This window comes from Dermochelys coriacea, chromosome 1 (assembly GCF_009764565.3).
Source record: "Dermochelys coriacea isolate rDerCor1 chromosome 1, rDerCor1.pri.v4, whole genome shotgun sequence".
NCBI classification, from domain to species: domain Eukaryota; kingdom Metazoa; phylum Chordata; order Testudines; family Dermochelyidae; genus Dermochelys; species Dermochelys coriacea.
In genome coordinates this window covers 108644126-108665106 of record NC_050068.2, presented here as the reverse complement: position 1 = coordinate 108665106, position 20981 = coordinate 108644126, and the positions used below count along the sequence as shown (strand labels likewise).

Below are 20981 nucleotides of genomic sequence, written 5' to 3'. Positions count from 1 at the left end.
TGATTCTTCAGTTAGTCCATTTAGTATTTTACAATTTATACATTTATAATTTAAATGACAAATTACATTTGTAGAATATCCTGACTGAACCAACACAATTCATCAATACACCACAGAGAGATAACAAAATTATATATATTTGTATATTGTTGAGATTTCACTGCTGTACAGCAACTACCATTTATTTAATATTACATCTGATATATATTCTGTCTGTGAAATTCATTTTAAAAACATATATTCTGTAAATAAATATTCTTGGAAATCCATTCAGGTTTGCATTGCTTTTCTGCCTTGTGATCTTGAGCCATTCTCAGAGCCAAGAGACAGTTTGGCTTCATCAAAACCAGAACTATTACAACGGCTATTGTCTACAACACAATGTTTGTCAGGGTGATCTATCCCAGTGCCCCAAATTCAGATTGTGTTTCTTAATAGCATCTCTACAGGAGTTGCTGTGAGGAACATGGCTAATATGAGCTAAAAGTAGTAACTAATGAAATCATACCCATTAGTTTTTTCTGGTCCAGCAAGAAATGCCCAGTGTGCCAAGACTCCAAGCGAACCTGAAAGAAGGTCCCCTTGTCCACCACATCTTCGGCTGCTTCCTTCATGACTGCATACAAGTACTACAAAGAAACCAAAAACAAAGGGTCACATATACTTACCCTCTATTTACGTGACATACTACCAGGGCTGAGAGAGCTGAGGAAACACAGGAAATGCAAGGTATGCTAGAACATTTCTTCTCTGAGGAGAGACATTGTCAGGTTAGAATTTACTGTAAAGACGACTTAATCACCCATTTTAAAAAAAAAAATTTCAATGATTAAAAGCAAAATATGTAAAAATAAAAGTTATCAAGTATGCAGTTTACTTTTTCCATTTCTCTCAGAATGGAAAATAGACTCTGCGTATAGCCAATTTCACATGTAGGCTTTCATGTACTATTAAATTATATTACCATAATGACCAGAAGCCCCAATAGGACTGGGTCTCCACTGTATGAACCATTGTACAAACACAAAGCACACCATAATCTGACCTGAAGAGTTTACAAATCTGAGAAGTGAGTTACAAAGACTGAGCAGGGGAAAGAAATATAATTAGAAATCAACCAACAAACTTGTAGTGTTTGGGTTGTAAATACTGCTTGGAATTTTTTTTTTTTTTAAATAAAACCTACATTGTGGGCAAAATTTGATCAAAGTATCCCTTTCAAAGGTCATAAATAATTATCAAAAACACTCAAACATCTTATGCATTAACTGTCCCAACAAAAGGAGGTTGGCAATTTTTTGAAAATTAACAGAAGATTAGGGAACAGAAGATTTCTGGGTCTCTTAACACACTGTAAATTCTCAGGAGAAAGATGCTTTTGAAAATTTTACCCACAGTCCTAAAAGTCATTTAGGAGCCAAAGTCCCATTGAACATTAATGAGACTCAAGCACTTTGGAAAATGAGACTAAGGTTCTTCTGAAATTTTTACTTTGTGTGCATCATATAGCACTAATATTACCACGGACACCATATAAATTACATTAATACCCACTCAGTCTATAGAGACAATGCTTAACATGAAATGATTGAGAGAACCATTTTTTTGTAACAGAACCCCTGTAACAAGTTTAATATTGGAATCCAGCATCTATCACGCACTTCCCACAAAAGGTTGCCTGCAAAACTAATTATATTTTATAAGAATGAGGAGAAATTATTTCAAAGCGCTGTTAATGTTCTGTTAATGTAGGTATAGAAATTTAATTTTCCCATTATCTTAATTTCTGCAACTTTAATTTGGCCACATTGCCTTTATTTAGAACTGTTTATTTTTGCCTTTCCTTGTTAAGTGTGTAATGAAATAGTTCTATCTGTTGTTAAATATAAGAAACTATACAGTACGTGCACCCACAGTCATGTTATCACCATTGTAGAAGCAACCTAGATGACAGAGCACTGGATTGATAGTCAGGAGACCTGAGTTCAAATGCTGGCTCTGCGACTGGCCTGCCAGTGACCATGGCAAGTCATTTCATTTATCTGTACTTCAGTTTTCCTATATATAAAATGGGAATGAGACTTACCTCCCTTTTATAAAGCGCTTTGAGATCTACTGATAAACTATATAAGCAATGGGTATTACTATTTTTATAAATGTTAATTGTGACACCTTTATGTTGCATTACTTTGGGGTGGGGGGGTGGGGAGGAGAAGAGAGGGAAGAGATTGCCCGTACTTAATAGGTTCCAGGTAGCATTTAAAAGTTATTTTCTTATGGAGGTGGGGGAAGGGGCAAGTTCAGACCTTTGTAACTGAGATTTTCTTCTGTTCTTTGTCAACAGTGTTACTATGGAAAGGTTAGGTCACAGTATTAGATTTTGCATTTTTACTCTGAAGGCACCCAGGTTCATGAAGTGAATTCAAGATAGTATGAGCATGCAAATAGTTTAGCTGTAATCTAACTCCTACAGCCCACAGGATCACTTTCCTCCATTCGCCACATATTGAGCTGCAAGGGCTCACAAAGCAAATAAAAAGAAAACAAAATTAATTCAGGCACATCTCCTCCAGGCAAACAATCAGATTCACCCCCTTCTCTCTTTGGGCAAGGGTCACAAAGCCTCTCCCAGATCGAGAACAAACAATCTGTCCCAGCAGGGAAGCAATTACTTGGGATAGCAACCCCTGCTCCAGTTCTCCGAAGTCCACCTCTGGGTCCTGGCCTTGACCTCCCCAAGAGCCCTGAACATTATTGTTCATCTAAAATATCTGAGCTACTCTCACTTGAATTTTCTGCAAGAGGAATCACTGAGCCTTTTTATTTAGAAAAGTGGGGCAATTTACATGAAAAATTGGGGAAATTTATTTGCACATCCTTAAGCAATAGCATTTAAAATCCGGTCATCACAATCACACCGTTTCTAGTTCAGCTCTAAGGCTGTACTCTCTCTTTGTTGGTGGGCGTGGCAGAGAAATATACTATGAGCCTCCCTCTCTTTCCCTTGCCAGTTGTCTCAGCAGTAATCCATCTGGGCTCATCAGGCCAAGCAACTGTGCTTTGTTGGTATCATCAAGAAGGCATGGATTCATTAATCACTAATAACATTTTAGCAGATGCCACCACAACATGCCCAGAAGTTAATTTTTCAATCACTCCTCCCTACACCTTTCCTCTACCCCCACCCAGATTAGGTTGTGGATGTGTTTCTCAGTGAGTACTATTTGTGTGTCAAGTTTCAAAGGGCAGAGGTTTGGTTTTGTTTTTTTTATTAGCTGTGTGACAAAGGTATATAGTTTTGGGGAAAAATCTCTCTAATGCGGCTATTCTGAAGATATCTCACAGGATTTTCACTGGAAGGTCTTGAACTCTTGGCAGAAGGCAGGATGGAAAATCCTCTGTTCAAAGCTTTTATTTTGGCCATCTGAGTGGCAGCTGAGCACAAGCCCTGCTTATTAGCCCTGTGTCACCATCTGCCACTACCTCACAGCCCCTTAGCCTTCTAGTCAGTTCTGAATTGTGCAGGAGGCAACTGCTCTTCAAACTAAGCCAATTATAAAAAAAATATATATATAAAGTAAAAGATTTCTGGAAGCCTCATATGTACACATCACCTAGAAGGTAAACAAAAGCAGACCCCCACCCCCACCATAAGCAGAGATGATATGGTACAAATCAGTGAGGATGCTTCAAAGAAGCAGAATTCCATGTATGTAACCTAAATAATGGCAAAAAGGTACCATCATCCTCACAAGAGTCTTAGTCTTAGACTCAGTAACTCAAGATATGCTTCAAGATAGAAGGTTGACACACTGAAGTAAGCGCATTGCAAAAATGAACAAAGGCTGATGACCAGTATTAAGATGGTGAACTTTTTAAATTAAAATAAATAAAAAAGAATGAAATACTTCCAAGCAACAACAGGCAGCATAAACTGACAGACTGGCAGAGCCTCAGAGGATAGGTCTTTGTGATGCTTTTTCAAAAATTTGGCCAGTTCAGTTAGAACTGAAGAGCGTCTTTGACCTTCCCCAAAGGAACTGTAGGGCACCTTGTCTTGGAAACTGGTTCTGCAGTACTAAGAATTTAGATCCCCAGAGGCCAAATCGAAGCAACAGAGCTTTGTAAAAATGGGCAGGGACGACCATGTGGCTGACCTTCCATACACCTTGCATGGAGCAGTGGCAGCTAGTGGCAATGGTGTTGGTCCATCACTAGATAGAGGTGATAAAACTGTTATTAAATGACACAGAAAAGAATTCAATACATATTTCTGTTCTGTGTTTGGAAAGAAGCAGGATGGTGCATTTGTATCATACAAGGATGAAGTACTTTCCAGACCATTAAAGAAGATATTAGACAAGAATTGCAAGGCATAAACATATTAAAATCAGCAGGCCTGAATAACTTGCACTTGAGTCCTAAAAGAGTAGGCTGAAGAGATTTCTCACAACTGCTGATGTTAATTATAATAAATCACGGTATACTGGGAGTACTTGTGGCACCTTAGAAACTAACTAATTTATCTGAGCATAAGCTTTCTAGAAGACTGGAAGAGTGCTAATGTGCCAATATTCAAAAATGGCCAGCAGGATGATCTGGGTAACTACAGGTTGGTTAGCCTGACATCAATCCCAAAAAACATAACAGAAAAGCTGATACGGGATTCAATTGATAAACAATAGGAATATAAATTAATATCAGTCAACACTGCTTTATAGAAAATAGGTCCTGGCAAAGAAACCCGATTCAATTCTTTAGAGAGACTGTAAATTTGGTTGATAAAGGTAACTCCATTGATATAATAAACTTAGACTCCTTGTAAAGTGTTTCATTTAGTATATCAAGACACTCATTATAAAACTGGAATTATACAACATTAATGGAGCTCTTGTTAAACAGATTAAAAAACGGGCTGACAAATCTAAAAAAAAAAAAAAAAAGTTGTCAATGGAGAATCATCATTGAATGGGGTGTTTCCAGTAGAGCTCTAGCTACAAGCTCAACACTATTCAACATTTTTATCAATAATCTGGAAATAAATATAAAAGCATTGCTGATAAAAATCTGCAAATGACAGAGGTTGGCAAAAAGGTAAATAATGAGGACAGGGTAGTCATACGGAGCAATCTGTATCTCTCTGTAACCTGGGCCCAGTCATACAAAATGCATTTTGATACAACCAAATATAAAGAATGCAGGCCACATCTACAGAACAGGGAACTGCATCTTGGAAAGCAGTCACTCGGAAAAAGAGCCTCGGTGGACAAACAACTAAATATGAGCTCCCGGCACAATTCTGTGGCAAAGTGGGCTAATACGATCCTTGGACCTATACCCAGAGGAGAAGCGAATAGAAGTATGGAGATTATTTTACCTCTGTACGCAGCACTGGTGAAACAGATATAGGAACACTGTGTCCAGTTCTGGTGCCCACATTTTAAAAACAATGTTGAAAAATTGGAAATGATGCAGAAAAGAACCACAAAAATTATTTGAGGGATAGAGGAAATGCCTTACAGTGGGAGACTCAAAGAACTCAATCTGTTTCTTATCAAAAAGATGATTAAGAGGTGACTTGATTACAGGGCGTAAGTACATTCACAAAGAAATAGTAACAGGTATAAAGGGGATTTTTAGTGGAGAAAGGCATAACAAGAACCAATGGCTGGAAGCTAAAGCCAGACAAATTCAATTTAGAAGTCAGGTATAAAATTTTAAGAGCGAAGATGATCAACCATTGCAACAAACTACCAAGACTCAATGCCTTTCTGGAAGATTGGTTTTAGACAAACATAAGCGATTGAGTTCAATACAGAGATAACTGGGTGAAACGTAAAGGCCTGCATGATACAGGTTGGATTAGGTGATCTAATAGTCACCTTCTGGCCTTAAACTCTATGAGTATATGACATGAGATGATTTGGAGCAAAGATAATCAGTGGTTCAATTGGTCTAGTGGACTTGGTTCATTTCCTGGCTCTGCCAGAGACTTTCTATGTGACCTCAGGCAAGTCACTTAATCTCTCTTGTGCTTCAATTTCCTATCTATAAAATGGGGATTTCCCTACCGCACAAAGATATACTGAGGTTAAAGCACATTAAAAATTATAAGGTGCTCAGATATTAAGAGGGCACATTAGATAGGAACCCTCATGCCCAGCTACCATTGCCAAAAAGTTTTGAACTGAAGAAGTTCCTATTCTGTAACACACTGGGCGCTAAAAACCCAGAGTGAGACTCCGGTGAGGATTCCATGTTTAGAAAAAAAAAATTTTTTCCACATTTAAAAAAAAAAAAAAAAAAAGGTTCTCCTCAAAAATAATTTCATCATTTTGCTAATATCAAGCATGGGTAATTTCACCCTAAAATCAGGAAGTTAAGTGAAAACAGGAGGTTATAAGTGATCAGTCTTACTTATAGCACTTGCTATTAAGGGCATGATATAATCAGAAAAATCAAAACGCATGGAAATATTCAACACAGCAAAACTCAGGTTATTCATAGTATGCCATCAATGCTTGATTTATAAAATGTTAATCAGAATGATTAGGTTAATTTTAGATATTCATGTTCATAGTTTTTTTTATTTTTATTTATTCATATTTTAAAATGCGAGATGTGGGCAAGTTCTAGCTATGACCAAATACATAATTAACACTGGTAAAGACAATGACTAGTGTAAAGATTTAAAGTGAAATATGTATAATGAGGTTGTAGACCAAGACATGAATTCAGAGTTCTGCTGTAGCTCACAAAAGCTTATGCTCAAATAAATTTGTTAGTCTCTAAGGTGCCACAAGTACTCCTTTTCTTTTTGCAAATACAGATTAACACGGCTGCTTCTCTGAAACTATTTCTGATTATGCTTGTCTAATTCCTGTCTGTAATAGGTCAGGCAAGTCGCTTAATTTTCTCTGTGCTCGTTTCCCCATCTACAAACTGGGGATAATGCCTCTTACCCACCTTCTTAAAGTAATCAGAGATCTTCAGATGAAAGGTCCTGTAAGTGCAGGTCTCACATACTATCTGGCCCCAAACAGAATTATATTTCTTCCAAATGTTTCTCTCAGACAACATCAGTTTTCACACACAAATCTTACTTGGCCGCTTCGGATAGCTATCAAGGACCATTTTGCTTTACTAAATGGAAGATTCAGCTTTAAGAAAGTTATTTCAATTTGAATGAAATCCCCGATCAATACATTTATTTGACCTGGCGACTATTAATACTAAAGAAGTAACGTTTTAACCTTTTCTGTTTTGCAGGTTGGTCCACAAAGGAATCCTGGTGACATGCCCCAGCATGCAAAAGAATGGCAATATAAATGCTAATGACTAGGGCTGGAGTAATCACTCTAGTGATGTGGGAAAGGTAAGCTGGCTTTTATTTAAAGGGTGTTTATACTGTCATATTCCCTAATCACACTTAAAATTTAGCTAGGTCCTTGAGAGTAAGATACCAGTTGTTCAGAAGTTAAAAAAAAAAAAAGAGTCAATTTCATCTTAATTTTCCAATCATCTGTTTCTTTGATGGAGGCAGGAACTGAGGAGCTGCTCTGATGGCAGGTGGTATAGAATAGTGCCAGGGAGACTACAGGCTGTACTCAGAGTGTATATTGAACCAGTGCATTGGAACTGCAATCTCTCAATCAGGTCTAGCTTGGGGATGCAGAAAGGGAACAAACATCCTGTCCTCTGTCTGATTAAGAGAGCAGAAGAATCTACTGGATGCTCAGACATTGCAAAAGTAGCCAAGCAAGACAGGAACTTTAACAAGCAGCTGAATAGCCACTTATCCAGCCATAAAGGGAGTAGGGGGAGGATGTGGGACCTTTAATTCAAGGCCTGAGTGGCACTGGATTGGCTCTTATGCCAGAAGGTGGCTTTTTAACCTCTGTTCAATAGCAAGACATTCCCCTCACCTGATGCTTTCCTGCTTTCTTATACAAGTCTCCAGGCAGTAGGAGAGGAACTGGAGAGAGTAGCATGCTGCTGCTATCTACTGGCAGAGGGAGGCTTGGGGAAGAAGCTAGCTGGCTACTTGTCAGAGACTCTCTCTTTTCAAGCTATGCTTTGAGGAGAGAAGCCAGTAACTGATACGGGGCTGGAGAAAAACATAACAATTCATTTTAAAAGTCAAAATACAGACACTTCAAGGACCTAACTAAATTTTAAACTTGTTAGGAACAAAAACTGGTATAACCACACTTTATTATTGCCCAGTTCTCCAAAGAATAATAAAAAGAAAACCTTAGAGAGCTGTGCCATATTGAATAAAAGCTGACTTACCTTTTCCCCTTATGCTGAGTACTCACGCCTGCCCTGATCAGTGATGGTACTGATATCACCTACCAACAGAATGGTGGGGCACATCTTTGTAGAGCAGGAAGTCAACAACTGTAGACCAGGCTATAATGTAGAATTGCAAAAGAAAAGAAAAAAAATGTGTATAAAACTTAATTAAAAGCCTTGCCAATTATGTTCACTGGGCAGCTGGCAGTGCATACCTGAAGTTGAGACTTTTAAAAACATTACAACTCCTCTCACTCTCCAGAAAAAACAGTAGAGAATTATTACTGGTTTCTCAGAGAGCTATGTTTGTGAATAAACAATTCACAGATCAGAAGGGACCATTATGATAATCTAGTCTGATCTCCTGAATAACAGGCCACAGAACTGCAAGAAATGCTTCTGCATCAAGCCCGTATATTCTGTTTGAGCTTTAGCATATATTTTACAAAAATATCCAATCTTGCTTGAAAAAGAAATCAAGTGACTGAGAATCCATGAAGTCCCTAAATAAAGTATTCCCATGGTTAATTACCTTTACTGTTAAAAATGTGTCTTATTTTATTCTGAATTTGTCTATCTTCAGATTCCAGTCACTGGACCTCATTATGTTTTTTCTGCTGGATTAAAGGCTCTTACTATCAGAAATCTTCTTTCCATGTAGGTACTTATAGACTATGATCAAGTCATCCTGTTACCTTCTCCATGTTAAGCTAAATGGATTGAGCTTCTTTAGTCTGTCACTCAGATTCAAATACCAAAGAAAAAGACTACTTGTGATGAGTATATCTGCCTTACAATCATCTGAACAGAAGTATGCAATTAGCCAATGTAAACAATCGATAAAAAATAATGCTCTATCTACAGTTTTCATTGCTACAGGCAGCTGTATCCTCAAAGCTTTCCTTTGTACCAACTAAGTACAAAGCAGCCTGAAAGCTTTATCTTCAAAATTCCAACTTTTACCTTTTCTGTAGCATATTCAGATTTAATTTTTACATTTTTCACTAGATGTGTAAGAGGTAAGGATGAGGTCCAGAAACTGCAGCATTTAAAACAATAAGGATTAGTGTGCTAAATGTGTAAGCTGAAGCAATAGATTCCTGGAAGGAGAAAGGTAAGGGATAAAGATTGTTGGAAGATGGCAACTTAAAAAAAAAAAAAAAAAAAAAGTACAAAATCTTTCAAAACATGAAATTGTGCCTACGGCACACTTTCCTAATCCGATAATATGGATTTTCCTCAGACTGGAATCATCATGTGTGTTGTCTCATCTGATAAAAAAATTACATCAGACCAAGAGACCATAACAACAGATGAAGCAGCAGACGTAAAAACTAAAGATCTTGGAAAGACATGGTATGGAGATTGGTCCTTAGGTGCAGCACAAAAGCAACAAGCAGTGTCTCCTCTCTCAATGCAATTTTGAGAAGCAGTTCTGTGGCATCAAGATGCCTCTTAACATTGCCAGAAGTCCCCAGACTCAGTTGTTTGATCCACAGAACCTCTGTCAACAGGAGTCTGAGATGCACTTTGCAAACTGAATACTGGTATTGGTTATAACCTCTTCCCAGGCATGACGGACAAACAAACGTGGACGTTTGTAACAGACATCATATCCCTATATTAAGCCCAGGACCTGAAAACTGCTTTTTTAGCAATGTCAACAATGCTGCCCGAGATGTAAAAGATGCCCCAAGACAGACAGGGAAAATATTGAATATATGGTCTGATGGGACCAATATAACAAGTAAGGGAAGCAACCTAACACAGCTGGGCCTCAGACAACACATATAATGGCTTGGCAATTGAAAAAAGTTGTTTTTTAGAATGAAAAACAAAATGAATGGCTATACAACTATGAAAAAATAGTACTCCATAGAGCCAGAGAAAGGGTGGGGGGAGGGAGGAAGAGAACAATTAGGAAACCTCAAAGACACCAAGCCTGCTCTGAGCTCACTGCACACCTGGTGGTCAGAAGGCACTGGAGAACAATTGGGGCACTCCCTCTTTTATGGCCTCTGAATCCTGTGTGAGGAGAGAGGGCGGGGGCTGAGTGGCCCCATCTTCTAGAAAATTCTGAGGATGCACTTATCCAAGGAGTGGGGAGCTGCATAGGCAATTTTCAAAAGGAGAACAGAGAGCTATTCCCCCACTTTCCACCATCCAGGAAAACACCTGTATGTAATAAGGAAGCAATGAAGAAAAACAAATATTGCAAAAATCCTACATTGTTCTAAAACACTGTTGGCAACTAACACGGGACAGCCATACACTGGAAGTCAGGATATTCTGACTTCTGACAGTGTATATATAAAATAACTGTTAAAGTGACAAATACACTTGTCTGAGATTGGTAGTTCATATCAGCTCCTGTTAGATCTCAGCTATCTCATTTGTTATGTAAAACATGGTTACAGTGTCACACGGGGATTACAGTATTGTTTGAATTAATTTTCTATTGATTACTGGAAAACTTGGCATCAAGCAAACAACTCCTTTTTTTTAAACTGCTAAGTAGTAATTTAACTTTTTTAAATAGAAGTTTTAAAAGGGGCAGGTTATCTACAAAGAATTTAGCAAAAATATTGCTAAGTCTAAAGTATGTGGCATGTACATTAAGTCTAATAGACATGAGTGATGTATATCACTGCCTGCAGAGTTGTTGATAAAGAGTTTGCAGATCTACATAAGAGGACAGGCAACATCAGGTGACGAAGCAGCTGATGGAGCCATTCAACACATCTTCATTCCTCAGTCACATCAATATGTAGTGAAACAACTAAGTTTCCCTTGAGTAAATACATCTGGAACTAGTTTGTTAATATTTTGAACGTATAACAGCACTCCTTTCATCTGAGGATTTTAAAAGAACTTCACAAAAATTAAGCTTCTCAACACGTACGTGATGTAGATAAGTATTATGCCCATTTTAAAGATGGGAACAAGGAAGTTAAAGGACTTGCACATCAAAGTCACTAAAAATCACACGCTTTTTAAGCGTCAAGCTTCAAAAGACATCTAAAGTGCTGTGCAAAAACTTATCAGTCAATCCTTGAATCAAATGAATCAGCTACAGATGGACCACAACTTAAAAAAAAAACAAAAAAAAAAAACAAACCATGCAGCTGAAGACTTCACTTACCTTTTTCTCCATCTGAAATAAGATCTCGTTCTCCTTTCTGAACAATTGTCAAATTCCCCATGGCTTGACTGAGCCGTAACACACATCCATGGTGATCATTGCTATCCACAGGATCTCTAAGCTACAACACAAGAATTCCATACAGAATTACTCATTTTACCATTAATGCAAAACCAAACAATTTAAGTCTATGAAAAAAGATTTGTTATTCAGTCTTTCTATACTTTTTTATATTCTTTCCATTCATCCATTTTGTGCTGCCAAAAAAAGAAAATTGTTACAAAAGCGTCTCTTTTTTGCTTGCTTTAAGGATGTGCCAAGCAATGATCCAGTGTTGTCATGACAACTATCACATGCAGATTTACTTATCCCCACAATGCTTTTTACATAGCTAAGGAACAATATGAAAGTGTTTGATACAATATCCACAAATATTTTTTGAAAAATGAAACAAACACATACTTATGTATCACCAAAAAATTAATCAGCAGCTCACCATAGCTTCATAAAGTCTGCTAAACTCCATATAGTTTGGAGTAAGAATGGCTCGCTGGTAACCTTGAATAAGAGAGGGTTGTTGGGAAATGAGCCACAATCCATCCTGCAGAAGACAGTTAAAAAAAAGAATTTATTTAATAGCTTTTTAAATGTTAGACAAATAAATGTATGAAAAAAAATACTTACAGCATCAATGACAATAGGAATTCCTTTGACCTTGGCTTTTTCTATAATACCCTGCAAGAAATGCAAATGATTTTAAGACGCTTGCTATGTTAACTCCCAAAAGATCTAAATGAAATTCAGCAGTTTATTTCAGTCTAAAAAACGCTGCCTAAGGAGTCTGGTCACATAGATCACCATTTCAAAGAAAAAATTAAAAACACGGTTAGAGAAGACACTTCCATATCAAATTTGTGCATTTTACAGACAGATACATGTTCTAATTGCTAGCAATGCAAATTTAGTAGGACCTCTTAAAGATAAGCTGTGCTCTTTCTGGTTCACATTTAACCAGCAGCAATGGAATCCTGCAACTGAAACTAGGATAATATTTGTGCTGATGTATGAATGAGAAAATAATCCAATTCACACTCCCGTAACTGTATTGGCTCCACAATGCTAATAAGTAAAATGCAGTAAAGAAAAGGAATAAGGTGATGACTAAATAAGTTCAGGCAATATATCTGCTGAGCAAGACTGTGTTAAGTTTAGTCACTTTTCTGACCATAACCACACTGTAATACGACTGTTAATAATATACCCTGTGTGACAAGAAAGACATGAGATGTGTAGTTTCACTTCTAAAATGGAGATTTTACACTAGCTGAATGAGTTTAAAAACGAACAGGAAGGGTGAACTTTTATTTGCAAAGTTTCTTGCAAAAGTACATACCAGTCCAAAAATAAACTGTCTGTCTGTCCCCTCATCAATCACTGAAAGGCAGCAGTGATTAATAAAAGCTTTTAGAATGTTCTTTGTCATTGGCTTATGCACAGGGAGTATACTTGTCTATACTATTTGTTATTTTATATCAATCTATCTATCGTGCTCACAAGCTCATTTCTTCACCATATTAAACAGTTCTAACCCTTCCATTCTTCTAACGATTTTCCCTAATGGTCTTTGGACCCCCATCTACTTCTAATATTGCTGACGTGACCAGAACTGAACACAGTGCCCATTCTTTGCATACCCTAACACTTGTTTTTTTTGTCTGATTGCTGCTGTGCATCAAACAGATGTTTTGAGGGAGCAGTCCACAGTAACACCCAGAGGCTTTTCTTGAATGCTTACTGTCAATTTAGAACCCTACGCCACCTATAAAAAGTTCAAAATTAGTCCTTCCAACATGTTTAACTTTTAATTTGTTAAGGATTAATTTCAAAACGCTGCCATACTGTTAATTTATCTTTTTTTAGGACCCAAACAAAGTTCTTCAATCTTCTTATCTCAAGCAATCTAAATAATTTTGTACCATTTACAAATTTTTACCACCACACAATTTACCCACTCTTGTAGATCATTAGTAGCTACATTTAACAGCGGCTCTAGTATGGTGCCTTGGGACCCCCTCCCCCAATTTTCTAAAAGATATGCTCTAGTTCAAGCAGGAATTAATTCAGAAAAGTTCTATTGCCTGTGTTATGCAGGAAGTCAGAACAGATGATTTCTGTGATCCCTTCTGGCTCTATAATCCATGAATTAATCTTTTGGAATATTGAAAACTATGTATTCATACTTTTTGCTTTCCTTCAAAGACTTTATGAAACTCCAAATGAAACATACCAACATGCTTTCGATTATCCATTATTTTGCTGAAACACACAAAATTCTAGTAGATTTGCACAGCATGGTTTTCCTTTACAGAAGCCATGCTGGTTGTCCTTTTATCATGTGCATTTATAATTATATTTGGTTGCTTTAATCAGTTCACTTGGAAATAAATTAAGTGTTTTGTTTAATTCCCAGGACCAACCCTAACATTTTTAGAATATAACACCATCAATTACTGCAATCTGGTATTGTAGCCAGTTTTACATGGATTGCATATTTTTGTATCTCAGTCACTTCATTCTTAAGCTTCTTCAGTACTCTGGAATGATCACCATTCAAACATGGTGACTTACTGCTACTAACCTAATCATTTGTTCCAGAACCTCATCTTTTGACATCTCAATATTTTGACAGTACCTCATGCCTATTACCTGAAAAATTAGATATAGGGTAGACACCTTCCCAATATATTCTGCAGAGAAGACTGATGCAAAGGTACCCAACAGAACCACAAAAATCCAATCTCACCTTCAAACACTACTCATCTTCATCACTCTAGTAACTCGGAATATTCAGAAGACACCTAAATGGACTCTCTTCTCCTCTACACAGAATACAACGTACCATAGCAGTTAAACGTTAACTTCCCCGTTCAGAACAGGATGGGAACACCACCTACTTACAGGGTCTTACTTTGGAACCTTATTAAGTTATTTTATATGCCAACATCACTAACTATTTCACTGTTGACAAGTCAAAGCAAAAACATCCAGCTGCTTGATACAGCTCAGTTGAGAATGAGCTGAAATAGCTCAGCTGGGAGAGCATTAGACTGAAGATCTGAAGGTTCCTGGTTTGATCCCGGGTTTCAGCAGATGATTTTGGGATAGCTCAGGGGTTTGAGCATTGGCCTGCTAAACCCAGGGTTGTGAGTTCAATCCTTGAGGAGGCCATTTAGGGATCTGGGGCAAAAATTGAGGATTGGTCCTGCTTTGAGCAGGGGGTTGGACTAGATGACCTCCTGATATTCTATGACACACAGTACTTGTCATGCTCCAATACTCTTATTTATTTGAATGAACATTCAAAGGCAATAAAACAAGAATTAAAAAATGTAAACCTGTATACCAAATATCTGAATAATCAAAATAATTTAAAATGTTTACTACTATTAAAAAAAATATGGTAGCTGTCATTGGAACAAATAGAACACAAATAGAACCCTCTGGACGGAAACAAATCTTCAGGAAAAACTCATGAGATTTGCACATTTAAACCAGTGTTCTCAAGAGATTTTTATTGCTGCTGAACCTCAATCTAAAACAACAAGGTAACTTTCTATAACACCCTCTGAGTCAGAAGCACCTACTCTGAGAAGAACCTATGTAAAAATGGCACCCTCTTGATCAATAGATTTGTTCCTTTCATTATACCTGCTGCATTTAGTAACAAAGTAGACTATATTCCTTTTTATTTCTGTTAAACTTGTAGAGCAAAAAAACGGAGAACGAGTCAAGTACTTTATTCTATCTTGTGCACCAAAAATAGAATTATTTACTATATTCCAACACCACTAACACTTGTGCAAATCCACTGAAGGCTATGAAGTGGCAACATGTGTGCTGAGGGCTTGATTTGGCTTGCAGAACCTTTAATAGTGGTAAAGATTTAAAAAACAGAAAGAATGAACCCAGCTTGACTGAGGGGATATGTCAACGCTGCAATAAAAGACCATAGCTGACCTTGGTCAGTTGACTCAGGCTCACGGGACTTGGGCTGCAGGGCTAAAAATTGCAATGTAGACATTCATGCTCAGGCTGGAGCCTGGGCTCCGAGATCCCCACTAGGAAGGAGGGTCTTGGAGCCTGCACTCCAGCCACGTTAATAAGTTTACTAGAGTTCATCCCAACACTGACAAGGGCTCTGGCAAGTGCAGATTCCAGGTTCTTGTTATTTACTCCTTCACATAAAAAACACTTCCTTATTCACTTCCTCCATACCCTTCATGATTTTATAGACCTCTATCATATCCTTCTCCCCTTATTCATCTCTTTTCCAAGCTGAACAGTCATTTCCCAGTCTTTTTAATTTCTCCTAATACGGAAGCTGTTCCATACTCTCAATCATTTTTGTTGCCATACTCTGTACTTTCTCTAATGTATCTTTTTTGAGATGGGGCAATCAGAACAGCAGATAGCATTCAAGGTGTTTGCATACCATGGCTTTATATAATAATGGCATTGTGATATTTACTGTCTTATTATCTATTCCTTTCCTAATAGTTCCTAACATGAGATACAAGAAACCTGAATGTATTGGTATCTTAGCTCACTCAGATACTATGGAGATATTCATACACTACAGACAAGATCAGAGTTAAAACAGATGGATAGAGCCCTAAGCCCTCCACTCTCTCATGAGAGAGGAGCAGATCTTACAACCCTCTTTTTTCCCATCTTCATTGCCAGTCAAAGATAGATATAAGGGATAATTACAAACCTATATTGCATTCTTATATGCATAAGGCAGCTTGCTTAGACTAGCCAAAAATATTGTAAAGAAAAGGATACACAAATGTATCCCACCCTTCAATACAAATTTAAATGGCCAATTGCTGTAGTTGCTTTTTCCCCTTGGGAGAAATAAAGTTACAAAAGTTAAATTTACCATTGAAGCAAACAGACTGCACCTATCTCTAGCACAGAGATGATGATGGAAACACCAGGCCTCGCTATGTAAGTGACTGGGATTCACCTGCCCTGACTACACTCACATACTGAAGCCTTGGGTGAATATAATATTTAAACAAATCCAAATAAGCCACACAAAAGAGAATTGAGAAGTAGGCCCTTTCTACCCTGTACTGACCCAGAAAACACACACAAAACATGGCTCCTAGAGTTGATGTGCTTTTTGTACAGTACCTAGCAGAATGGAGCCCGTATCCTGATAGGCTTTGTCTTCTCTGCTAAAAAAAAAAGTGCATATTTCACCTCAGGGTAACGAATGTGCCTGAGCTATCCCCATGGTTAAAACACATTGAAGACAAGACATTTTAGTTTCACCACAAGGTAAGCTTACGAAGGTCAACCCTATACCCCCGCCTGATGTTGGCATTGACGAGCTGACCACATAGCGAAACTAAAGCACCTTACCCTCACTGTGTTATTACCTCAGGGATAGCTTATGTATGTTTGTTTTACCTCAGGGTAACTCACACCTTTCTTATCAATGAAGACAAGGCCAAAGAGGCCTCTTCTACAATACAAATAAATCAGCTGGTCAAAATTTTTAGACAATTATTTTTTACCTTCAATTTCAACCACATTTTGGACTTTTCATTGAAAATTCTAAATTTTTTGTTTTGCTTTTCAAAAATTTGAAATGATATAAAAATTTCAAATGGAAATGGAACATTACAATTGTTTTGTTTCAGGTTTTTGTTGAAAAACAAACATCTCATAGAAAAGTAAACATTTTTGATGAAAAACTGTTTTGTTCAAAGTTTTTCACAGAAATAAAAATTGATTTTTGACAATAAATAAAGAGAACCTCCCACTTGTTAGCACACTGGGACGGTGGGGGCACAGGGCACCTAGTCTTTTCACCAATATAGCATCTATATATCAAATAATTTTTTAAAAATAAACAGAAGGAAGATAAGTCACAGTTTCAATGCAGAAGTTCCCAAAATCACTTTCTTTCTCCATCACATTCAGGATACTTAAACCAGAAGGTTAAAGTGTTTCTTGAACCTATTGTTTTGTAAATTCCACAATGAGATGTCAAGATCTCTGAAAAACCTAGCAATCCAACTTTTTGTTACTGTCACTGATTAGCCCAGCATTTCGCTTCACCAGAATTTACTATATTGTACACACAGCTTCCGGCATTAGACTGAAACATGAACTTTGATGTGTTGACATATGACAGCAATAATTCAAGACTTCATCTTGGAATATTGTGTAACAGTTTGTTCCTGTCTGTGTAGAAATATTTAAATGCTCTTTTTTCCAACTTTTCACCAAGATATGAAACAAACAAGAATATTGCTTCAAGTAGAATAGGAAGTTTATATTTATTTATAAGCAACTCCTCCAGTGTGTGGATACACATTTGCTTACTGATATTGTTCTTGGCAAAAACTTTTCAAACCTGGGTGCCTAAAGTGAGTTGAAGCGTAAGCGTTTCAGTGATTATTTTTGATCATTTCCATTTTGGAGATGAATCTGTTTAAAAAAAAGGGGGGGGCGGGGGGAGTTGAGGACAACATTTTCTAACAGGAGCCTAAATATAGAGTTAGGTGCTTAACTTTAGACACCTGCCTTAGAAAATGCTGGCCTTTGTTTTTACAGATTTACTATCAAAATGAAAGTGATCAAAATAAACCACTTGGATGCATGAGCTTCAAGCCTCACTCTGAGTTTCTGATGGTGAAAATATGACTTAGGGCTTGTCTACATGGCAAGCCAACAGCAAGCCAGAGGATGAATCTACAGTGTACAAGCTTGCCTCCCATTTGAAATGGAAGTACATCAAAGTGTACTTCGTAACTGTTAATGTGTGATAGCAGAGTCCACACAGTGAGTTAACGTGTGGCAGTCTAGCGTGCTGCAGATTCTCACTGTGGCTTGCCATGCACCAACTTGCCACGTAGACAAGCCCTAAGATCTATGACCCTCACCACAAAGGCTGGGCAACTTCTAGTTTTAACTTTTCTCTTTAAATTATAGTTACTCACATTTAGTGACCAACAGATCTTGACTACTACCAGTCATAACAAAAAGAAATCGCTTATAGAAATTTCATTTGAAGGCAGTTTTGATTCACTTATAGCCAGAAATCCTATTACAGATGTTGCTTTCGAACTATATTTTAATGGCTCCATTAAGACTATTACACAATAACCCCACTGAAAAATATTAGTTTAGCTGCACAAAAACTGCAAACTTGGTTTATAAAATTCAGTAACAAAGATGTAGAGCAAAATACTAGAGTACATATTACCTTAGCGTTCTCAAGTAGTACGTCATCTCTACCTAAACCAGGTCCTATGACAACTGAATGCAGTCGTGGCAGCCACTTTTCCACTTCATGAACAGCATTAGGACGGTCACTACATCGGGAAAATAAGTACAAAGCATTTACTTTCAACACTTTCAAATCTGAAATCTAGCATCTCCCACGTACATCTGAGGTTAGCCAAACATTACTGCTATCATGCCGGTTTTTGACCCCTAGTGAAATAAACAGATTTTTGTTTGTTGAAAGTTTAGTTTTTCATCTTACTGGGGAGAGGAGAATTAGGAACCATTTGGGGCCTGAGCCTGAGGGATCTCTAAGGAGTGGAACACCTGTTAACAAAAGCCTCAGTCTTGCAATTAGATCTGTGCAGGCAGACTCTGATCCCACAAGGAATCCTGTTCACTTGAACAGGATGCTACACAGATCCACCCACATGGATCTACTTGCACAATCAATGCTTTATTTAGGAGTTCTAGGAATCAGGATCTTTACGTTCAAATGCCCAGCTATTTCATTAGTTAAAAGGACTGGTGTTCTCTGTTCTATATAGAGCTCAGACTCCCCTCAAATCACTACCCAAAACTGTATTTGAAAAATAGATTTGTGGTAAATGATATGTCCATTTACTTATCCTTCACCTTTACGAAGGTAAGGTTTGCTGACATTACTGTAAAAAAAAAAAAAAAAAAAAAAAAAAAAAAAAAAAAAAAGTCAAACAAGTGGAGATCTACAAAATTCTGATTTGAATTTTACAATATGCCAGTATGAGGAACTTGGCAAACTCTAGTATAAAGGTAAGTGCCACTGGAGAAATAATAGATTTCCTTTAGATTAGTACATGAGTCCTTGTGTATACTAGAAAAATGCAGTTGTTTAAGAAACTGATTTAATAGTTGAGTGAGTTCAACTTATGCAAACCCCCAGTACAGCAGCATCAATACATTACCAACTTAAGAAAGGGTTAAACAAGTTTAAATACATCTAGGATTATGGGTCTGCACTGGTTTAACTAGACTGATTTTTACATCTATTTAGTTAAAACAGTGCATCTTTCCATACTGGAAAAATGCCTTAGAGATGGAAAAGATCTCTTAGACCTAATCATTCTCCCTATAGAATTGTTCCCTATGACACATGCTGTATTTCCCCACAGGAAAATGAAGGTTACTTACCTGTAATGGAGTTCTTTCAGATGGACTCTGCATATTCACACTACTGGGGATATGCCAGTGGGTACACCTCAGGAAAACCTGCTCAGAGCAATGCCAAATGAGAGCATCATGCACCCCTCCCACCACTCCTCTCTGTGTTCTGGAACATTCCAAGGCCGAGGCTATGAAAGGGGGCTTGACGCCCTCTGCCACCTCTGTTCCTTCCACTGCCTCTTCAGACTTAAGATTCTGAGGAGAAGGTGGGCAGGGAGTGAGACAATGCAGAATCCATCTGAAAGACTTCTCATTACAGGTAATTAATCTTAATTTCTTCTTTTAGTATCCTCTGCATATTTCCACTCATGAGAGAGCGCATCTCCTGTAAGGAAGGTATGATTTGGGGTCCTGATTGAACAGGGATCAAAGTAATGCTCTTCCAAATTGCACATTGCACGGAGATGCTAAGTCTAGGAGTAGTGTTTTGTAAGTGTACATACAGAGCTCCAAGTTGCAGCTCGACAGATCTTCACAATTTGAAGATGTCTAAGGTGTGCTACAAAGGATGCAATTGCCTATCATAGAATATCAGGGTTGGAAGGGACCTCAGGAGGTCATCTAGTCCAACCCCCTGCTCAAAGCAGAACCAATCCCCAATTTTTGCCACAGATCCCTAAATGGCCCCCTCAAGGATTGAACTCGCAACCTTGCTCTAGTAGAGTGTAATCTAACCCCCAAGGGGGATGGAATGGATACTAGTTCATAGCGCTCCTGCTTACACTCTCTAACCCAACTAAGTAGCATCTATTAAGAAAGAGTGTGTTCCTTATGGTTATCAGCATATGAAATGAAGACACTGTTAAGACACTAAAGGTATGTCTACACTAACAGCCAGATCGGCAGGTAGTGATTGATCTATCGGGGATCGATTTATCGCGTCTAGTGTAGATGCGATAAATCAATCCCTAATCGCTCTGCCGTCAACTCCTGTACTCTACTGTGGCGAGAGGCGGAAGCGGAGTCGACGGGGGAGCGGCGGCAGTCAATCCCGATCCATGAGGATGCGAGGTAAGTTGACCTAAGATACGTCGACTTC

General features: G+C 37.8%; 1 protein-coding gene, 1 long non-coding RNA gene and 1 other non-coding gene across 14 annotated transcripts in view; 2 read left to right on the top strand and 1 right to left on the bottom strand.

The window, feature by feature from the left end:
• NAXD (NAD(P)HX dehydratase) overlaps window positions 1-20981 on the bottom strand; it is a 70620-nt gene that overhangs the window by 11376 nt on the left and 38263 nt on the right. For 6 of the 12 annotated variants that reach the window (XM_038386839.2, XM_038386837.2, XM_038386838.2 and 3 more), the window contains 5 exons: window positions 18720-18828; window positions 12122-12172; window positions 11934-12038; window positions 11438-11558; window positions 509-629 (listed from right to left, as the gene is read on the bottom strand). In XM_038386839.2, coding sequence (XP_038242767.1) covers window positions 509-629; window positions 11438-11558; window positions 11934-12038; window positions 12122-12172; window positions 18720-18828 — 507 coding nt within the window. Of the gene's footprint in view, window positions 1-508; window positions 630-8292; window positions 8413-10259; window positions 10471-11437; window positions 11559-11933; window positions 12039-12121; window positions 12173-18719; window positions 18829-20981 lie in introns of those variants that run through there. The other 6 variants (XM_038386831.2, XM_038386829.2, XR_006282319.1 and 3 more) reach the window with 5 other exon arrangements.
• On the top strand, window positions 593-8118 carry LOC122455611. Its single transcript, XR_006273979.1, has 2 exons — window positions 593-729; window positions 7270-8118. It is a non-coding gene; the product is annotated as an uncharacterized LOC122455611 (long non-coding RNA).
• Window positions 14514-14586, top strand: TRNAF-GAA. The gene has a single exon. It is a non-coding gene; the product is annotated as a tRNA-Phe (tRNA).